Here is an 8416-nt window from a genome sequence, read left to right on the forward strand (position 1 = left end):
CCTTATACTAGCCACGCCTCCTTGACATTACTTCTTATCTTACTGCTCTGTATTAAATATTACACAAAAATAGAAACAGAAAAATGAAATATGTGGGTTTGATTTTTATACGAAACACAATATTAAAACAAATTTTAAAAGCGTGTAAAAGTGTCTGTCGTATCGTTAAGAAGCGTTACGCAATGACGTCATAGTGGCGCGGCAGCCGAGTTGTTTCCAGGTGCGGGTGGTGATGCACTCTTCTCTTCGGACGCCGGCTGTCACACTTCAATTGGAGGAGGTGGTCCGCTCAGGTACTACCGGGTCGAGGGGCTTTTTCAAACACACACACAGGGGTCGTTTTTGGCTAATTTCGGTGCGGGGGGGGGACACGGGCTGTTTTTTGTGGGGGGCGAAAACGTGAAGTCAGCCTCGCTCCCGGTCACGTCAATTTCGCCGCGGTAACACGGCAGGTCTGCGATGCTTGAAAAAAATTCTTTACAAAATAAAACATTCCATTATCTATTTTTTAGAACTATACGCCATTTGTAGTGTCTTTTGTGCCTTATTATGAAAGTCTTGTGTGGAAGTAAAGCTGTGATCAACGGCAAATTTGCTCTTCCTGGTGTTGAGGAAAACAGACGCCGGTTTTTGTTGAAGATTGTGCTTTCGATGAGTCTATTTTTTAAGACGAATGCAACAATATTAAATGAGCCAAAAAAATTAAAATATAGTTAATAAATGTTGTCGAATCGTCACCGAGAAATAAGGTCATGGCAAAACTGGCAGTATCACCAGAAAAGCATCCCCCCTCCCTTCCTCCTCAACTATTTTATTTTTTTTTAAATTGTATAATTTTAAACAAGTTATACAAAGAACTTGAGAACACTTCACAGTCACACACACGTTATTAATACAAGAAAAACCCAAAAAACAAATACGCCAGGGGGTTACTTAAATAAAAACATTAAAAAAAAATAAAAAAAATAAAAAAGCATAAAGCCACAGTTCTCATTGCTTTCTTGTTTGTCGAGCTCAATATTGTATTAATGTATCATTTGGTTTCCAATTCAAAAATTAAAAACAAAGGTCTTGAATGACTAACTTTAGATTTGTGTATATGAAATTTAGCCAAAAATAATTAGCAAGTTAATCATTAAAAAATTTTTGTTTCGTTCACTATCATCATTACAGAAACCAAACATTTTTCCAGAAAAGACAGAGAGTAGAGTCAATATAATCAATAATAAATCGAAGAAAATGGTCTCCGTTAAGAAGGAATTTGTAAGAAAAAATACACTAAAGTTCTCACTGTGAAGAAGACACCAGTTTTAATATTGTGTACAAAAACAATCTATTTTCTCATTGAAAAAAACGTCTTGTAGTTTTATCGTAGATTATCGTGGATTTTTTACCTGACCAATATATCGATAATCTCGGCATTGTGAGATAATCGTTATCGTGAGCCTTGTATCTCATATCGTATCGCATCGTGAGGTACCCAGAGGTTCCCATCCGTACACGAAGTTGATCTTCTGTACTGTGATGTTGCTACGCTAATGCTACTTAGCACTAATGCTAAGTCCAATAAGTTCCACTTCCTCTTCGATGCTCATTGTCCCACTCTTCGGCGGCGTTGCCAAAAAGCCAAAGAAAAAACGTAACGATACCGGCGGATGGCGTTGATCCGACGTTTGACTTTGTCGCTTAGCTAATGTTACAGTACATCCTGTCGTAAGGTTGTCATCATCGCCTTGTGTCCACCAGCTAACCGGTAGAGGACGCCACCGCTGAACCTCAGCTGACCCCAACATGTCGGACCAGGAATCCTCCGAGACGGCGTCGGGTAACGGCGCGTCGCCGGCGCCCAAGGAGAGCATGCAGCTGAAGAAGGAGATCTCGCTGGCGAACGGCGTCAGCCTCATCGTGGGCAACATGATCGGCTCGGGCATCTTCGTGTCGCCCAAGGGCGTGCTCCTCTACAGCGCCTCCTACGGGCTGTCGCTGGTGATCTGGGCGGCGGGCGGCCTGTTCTCGGTGGCGGGCGCGCTGTGCTACGCCGAGCTGGGCACCACCGTGGCCAAGTCGGGGGCGTCGTACGCGTACATCCTGGAGTCCTTCGGCGGCTTCCTGGCCTTCGTGCGCCTGTGGACCAGCCTGCTGATCATCGAGCCCACCAGCCAGGCCGTCATCGCCATCACCTTCGCCAACTACCTGGTGCAGCCGCTCTTCCCCACCTGCGAGCCGCCCTACGTGGCCTCGCGGCTCATCGCCGCCGCGTGTATTTGTACGTGCGCCGCCGGTCGCTCGTTTTAGAGCGGTGGATATGTTCTTGACAATATGCTCTATGCGAAAAATAACACATTTATGTCATATAAATGAAGCAGGAAAAGCTACAGTTTTTTTTTTTTTTATCCATCTCATGGGTCGGCCATTTTGTCACTTGGTGTCTACTGAAAATGACATCACAGTGGCTAAGTACAAGACAAAAAGGCTGCCCCCTGAGATTATTAAAAACAACAGGTGTATATTATTAATCAGGAATTCATGTTTAGGGTTTTATTCAAACTTTTTTGGCAGTTTTGGTCCTCCATATAGGGTAGTGGGGATGCCTGGAACATAATATTGACAATGAACATTTTTTACTTCCATTTTAATACATACAGTGATGACATCATCCACTCAACCTTGTGTGTGTGTGTGTCTGCTTCTCAGGCCTCCTCACCTTCATCAACTCGGCTTACGTGAAGTGGGGCACGCGTGTGCAGGACATCTTCACTTACGCCAAGGTGGCCGCCCTCATCGTCATCATCATCACAGGCATCGTCAAGCTGTGCCAAGGTGAGATGACAAGAAAAAAAAAAAAAAAAGACACAAATCTGCGATAAAAAAAAATCTAACATACAGTATTTGGAAAATGTGGCAAAATTGTTAGACAAGAAGAAATAATCAGCGCAAAGATATTAAGAAAAATATTAGGAAAAAATACCACAAACAAAAATACAATTTTACAAAAAATCCCCAAATATTAGACAAAAAGATGAAAATGCCATGTGTGGCTTTTTTTTTTTTTTTTTTTTTTTTAATATTGTGAAAATCATCAGCGCAAAGATTAAGATGAAAAATTCTAAAATATTAGAAAAATTAAAAATATTACATGAAACAGATGCAAAAATACACAAATACCAGAAACTGAATATCAGACAAAAGAAATACACAAATATTTTCCTTTTTTTTCAGAATTAAATCGGTACTGTAAATATGAGGAAAAATGTGACAAAATGGAAAAAAATACACAATGCTTGGGAAAAAGCAAAACATGGAAAATTCCAAATTATTACAAAAGTAAAATTTGATTAAAAAAACAAATGCTGAAAAACTACAAATTAGAGGAACGAAAAAGGGGCGAAAGTACAATTATTTCTGGAAATACTGTTTCAAATGTTTTCATGAAAAGAAATATTTGGTCGAAAATGCAAATTTATTCAATAAAAATACACAAATAATAGAAGAAATACCACAAATAAATAATCCAAATATAAACAATAGGAGACAAAAAATACAATTAACAATGTAAATATATATTTAAAAAAAACACACAAACAGAAAAAAAAATGCAAATGAAAAATTGCTAGACAAAAATAGATAAAATTAGTTTAATTAATATTTAATAGTATTAAAAATAAAACGAAGAAAAAGTGATCATACAAACTCTTTGATGAAAAATACACAAATGGTAGAGAAAAAAAAATAGACCAAACATACACAAATATTAGGGAAAAATATCATTTAAAATAATAATAAATAAGACCAAAAAAATGCATGATAAAGTATTTTTTAAAAAATAAATCTGAAAAATAATTGGGGAAATGTAAAAAAAAAAAAAAAAAAAAAAGAGGGAAAAGCAAAGCTTTAACTTGAACGTCTTCTTGGTCAGGTTTCACGGGCAACTTGGAGTCGTCCTTCCAGGGCTCCTCCACAGACGCCGGCAACATCGCTCTGGCGCTCTATTCCGCACTCTTCTCCTACTCGGGCTGGGACACGCTCAACTTTGTCACCGAGGAGATCAAAAATCCCGAAAGGTCGGCTTTTTTTTTTTTTTTCCTGCCTTGCGAGCGACGAGATTCTCATCCGCTCTTTTGCAGGAACCTTCCTCTGGCCATCGCCATCTCCATGCCCATCGTCACCACCATCTACATCCTCACCAACGTGGCCTACTACGTCGTGCTGGACATGAGCGCCATACTGGCAAGTGACGCCGTGGCCGTGGTAAGGGAAAATTCATCATTAGTCCTCACTGCCGTTTCTAGTCGGCTCTCGAGCAATCGCCATTTTGAAGTCAGACTGTGCAAGATTTTATTTTATTTTATTTTTTTTGCCCATTCATTTTGAATGCGATCATATCGAAGATTTTGAAGGTGAAGGAACTAGAGACAAATGAGTACACTTCTAGTCGGCACTCGAGCCGTCACCATTTTGAACCTATCCACTCCATCATCGAAAGAATGCTACTGGAAGTGGACGCTATCTTACATGATGTGCTCATGATAGCTGAAGATTAAGTGGCCGTGGTCAAATGAATACTTTAACAATTCTAGTCAGCGCTCAAGCCATAGCAATTCTCAACCTCAACTTCAAACTGTAAACGTCCTTCAGACTAAATTTTAAATACATCTTTCTCTGTCAAATGCAAGCCCTGTTTGGTTTGGCCCAGCCGTGTTTAAGCTAGCTGATGTCAATGGTCACATTTCTAGTCGGCGCTTTCCCATTCCTGACTCACCTGCTTGAAACATAAAAAAAAAAATGATTGTTCAGACTTTTGCAGACCACACGTTAGGCGTGATGAGCTGGACCATCCCCATCGCCGTGGCGCTGTCCTGCTACGGTGGCCTCAACGCCTCCATCATTTCCGCATCCAGGTCGCTTTCAACTCGGCTCCATTTTCTGTGTCTTGGTGTCACGCCCGCCATGTTTCATATGTTTGTGTGTGTGTGTACAGGTTATTTTTTGTGGGTTCCCGTGAGGGTCACCTGCCCGACGCCCTGTCCATGATCCACACGGAGAGATTCACGCCCATCCCCGCTCTCATCTTCAACGTAGGCAAACATTCTTTTTAGTTTCAATTTCTAGTCATCACCATTTTGAAACAATTTACCACAAAAAGGAAGGGATCGGCTTTTTGGATTCTTGCTCTCTCAAGGATATCATGGCTGATGTTTTTGTTGAGGTAAAATACAGTAACTGATGTCAAAGGACAACATAGGTTGTGTTTCTAGTCGACACTCGGGCATCACAATTTTCAACCGATCGACATAAAACAGTAAAGGATCACTGTTCTTTCAGTGAGGGGAACCCTATTTGTTAGTTGAAGGATAACAAATCTGTTCAAAGTAAAATATAGTAAAATGGATAACAAATCAGTACCACAGCATGTTTCTATTCGGCGCTCAAGCCGTAAACAATTTTGTCAAACCGTAAAGAGTTCTGTCAAAACAAGAATCCTGCTGTTTTAAAGATATTTGATTCCAGTGTACGAGGTTGCTGAGCTCAAAGGCGAACTCATTACTTGTTTCTATTCGGCGCTCGAGCTGTCACAAATTTGAACCCATCTGCTTCATTCGGACACAGTAAAGTTTTTTTTTTCTTCTGTCTAACTAACTGAAGGTCGTGGAGGTTAGAGGACAAACCAGTTCATGTTTCTAATCGGCACTCTAGCCACACACACGTTCACGACGACATGATGAGATATTTGCTGTTTTCAGTGCGTGATGTCGCTGATCTACTTGACGGTGGAGGACGTCTTCCAGCTCATCAACTACTACAGCTTCAGCTACTGGTTCTTCATGGGCTTGTCCGTCGCAGGACAGATCTACCTGAGGTGGAAGGAACCGCGGCGACACAGGCCGCTCAAAGTAAAGCACGATCATCTTCTGTCCAGGTCAAAAAAACAGAAAAGAGGAAAACAGATAGCTGAGATCCAAATGCGCTCTAAACGTGCCTCAAACTAAATTCAAGAATCCTGTTGGTTTGGATGGATCGAATGCTTAAGGTGCTGTAGATGAGGTCGAAATATCAGATCTGCAAACGTGCTTCTAGTCGGCGCTCTGTTTGTCTCTGTTCTCAACAAATGGGCCTCAAATTATAAGGAGCTCATTATGCCAAGCCAAAAAAAAAGTTATCTTGAGGGATGCGCAATCCCAACATCCTGAAGGTCGCTGTGGTCAGAGACAAAATCGGCAACATGTTTCTATTCAGCACTCGAGACTTGAAAACAATCTGCTTCGAACGGTAGGTTTTCTTGTTCCGTCAAGGCAAGAGCTTAATGGACCCCAGATGCTCACGGTAGCTGAGGTCAAAGGACAAATTGGTTCTAGTCGGCACTTTGGCCACCAATTGCTTTAGAATGATGTTGCAAATGTTTTTTTTTTTTTTTTTGTGTTGCGCAGCTGAGCCTGTTGTACCCGGTGGTGTTCTGCATGTGCGCCATTTTCCTGGTGGCCGTGCCGCTCTACAGCGACACGCTCAACTCGCTGATCGGCATCGCCATCGCCCTGTCGGGGGTGCCCGTCTACTTCCTGGGCGTCTACCTGCCCGAGTCCAAGCGGCCGCCCGTCGTCACCAAGCTGCTGCGTGAGTTGCATCGTCGTCGCTATTAAGACATTCAGCTGTGGCCTACAAATGTTAACCAACAAAAGTTAGAGCATGAATGATTTGAACCTCCGGTTGCTGTTGCCGGGTAGAAAAACAACAAAAATCAAGAAAATAGCTAAAATGAGTTTTTATTTATGTAATTAATTAATTTATGTATATATTTGTTTATTTATTTTTGTTGTTGTTGTTTTTTTTAACTGATGTGACAAAATAATTAATATTATTTGTTTACTTTTTTTAAACAAAAGTTATAGCATAAATGATTGAACTTCCAGCTGCTGTTGCTGGGTAGAAAAACAACAAAAATCATGAAAATAGCTAAAAGGAGTTTTTATTTTATTTGTTTATTTATTTGGTTATTTTTTTAAACTGATGTTACAAAATAATATTCTTTTTTACTTTTGTTTAAAAAAAAAAAAAAAAAGTTAGAGCATGAATGATTGAACTTCCAGCTGCTATTGCTGGGTAGAAAACAACAAAAATCATGGAAATAGCTAAAAGGATATGTATGTATGTATTTATTTATTTATTTTTGTTTATTTATTTTTTTTTACTTATTTTTGTTTTGTTTTGTTTCTCTTTAAACTGATGTTACAAAATTATTTATATTATTTTTTACTCAATTCCATCCATCGTTTGTCCACTTATCCTGTAACAGGTTGTGGGATTTAATTAATTTAACAAATATAATGTTTATTTTTTTGTCATTTAAAATTGTGCCGTTGATTACTGATCATGTGGCTTTTGTGTGCAGGTTCTCTGACCCGCTGCACTCAGTACACGTGCTTCTGCGTCCTCACCGAGTCAGACAAAAGTGACTAGAGACTCCACCAGCACTGCTGCAATGGATGATGGGAAACAAAACGACAGGTCTGACTTTTTTTTGTTTTTGCTGTGGAGTCGAGCGGGAAAATGGTGCACTTTCATTTCTTTTTCTTCTTCCTTTCTTGATTTTACCTTTTAAGCCAACGACTTGCCTTGCGGGCGTCTTCGGATGGTTCCGTTTGCGGTGTTTACTGATGTCAATTGCTCTTGTCACTTGTGACTGCCTTTGGTGACGGCTTTCACAATTGATTCAGGTCAAGTCCAAGACATTTGCAGTGTTTTAGCATATTCAATTCTCCAGTAATATGTAAACATTGTCATTGTCCAAATATAAGCATTTATTGCCCCCTTTTTTCTTCATAAAAACATTTTTTTTAAATAAAAATGTAAGAATTAAAATGGAAAATATATTTTAAAAAAATTTAGTTTTAATTTGTTTAAAAAACAAAACAGTGCATTCTTAGTATTTGTATTGTTCTTTTAATAAATAAAATTGGGGACAATTTTTTTTAGTTAGACAATAACAAAATTATTACACAGTTTGAGCGTGTGTTGAAGTGTGCAGTGCATGAACTTAAATATACCTCTTGCATGAAGTGCATTGCAGGCCCACTCAACTTTATAAAGCATTTGACCTCTTACCTTTATAATATTTGTGCCATTTGAAGAGAATGTGCTCGATCGTGAAAGATCGTTTCAGAGAAATTCACTTATGTCTCTTATTTATTACACTTGGAGAATTTCATTTTCAGTGTGCCTTGTACATTGACGTGTCAAACTCATTTTCAGGCCACATTGTATGACGTCAAATCTAAATGTATAAACAAATGCAACTAGTTATGCTGTCTTTCCATTTCAATGCTTAAGTGTACTTCTAATTTGAAATCACAAGTTATAGAAAAAGTGTGATAAAGGGATACTTGACTCACTGATCCATTTTCAGCATTAAAAATGTTAATAT

General features: G+C 39.3%; 1 protein-coding gene across 1 annotated transcript; it reads left to right on the forward strand.

Annotated features, from left to right (window-relative positions):
• Positions 1–194: 194 nt before the first annotated feature.
• Positions 195–8291, forward strand: slc7a6 (solute carrier family 7 member 6). The gene is made up of 10 exons (XM_077520173.1): positions 195–293; positions 1747–2266; positions 2695–2820; positions 3917–4061; positions 4125–4248; positions 4795–4898; positions 4979–5075; positions 5742–5891; positions 6426–6609; positions 7385–8291. Exons 2-10 carry the CDS (start codon positions 1792–1794, stop codon positions 7450–7452), a joined length of 1473 nt encoding a protein of 490 aa, XP_077376299.1. The 5' UTR covers positions 195–293; positions 1747–1791; the 3' UTR covers positions 7453–8291.
• The last annotated feature ends 125 nt before the right edge of the window (positions 8292–8416 follow it).

Source organism: Festucalex cinctus, chromosome 4 (assembly GCF_051991245.1).
Source record: "Festucalex cinctus isolate MCC-2025b chromosome 4, RoL_Fcin_1.0, whole genome shotgun sequence".
Taxonomy (NCBI): domain Eukaryota; kingdom Metazoa; phylum Chordata; class Actinopteri; order Syngnathiformes; family Syngnathidae; genus Festucalex; species Festucalex cinctus.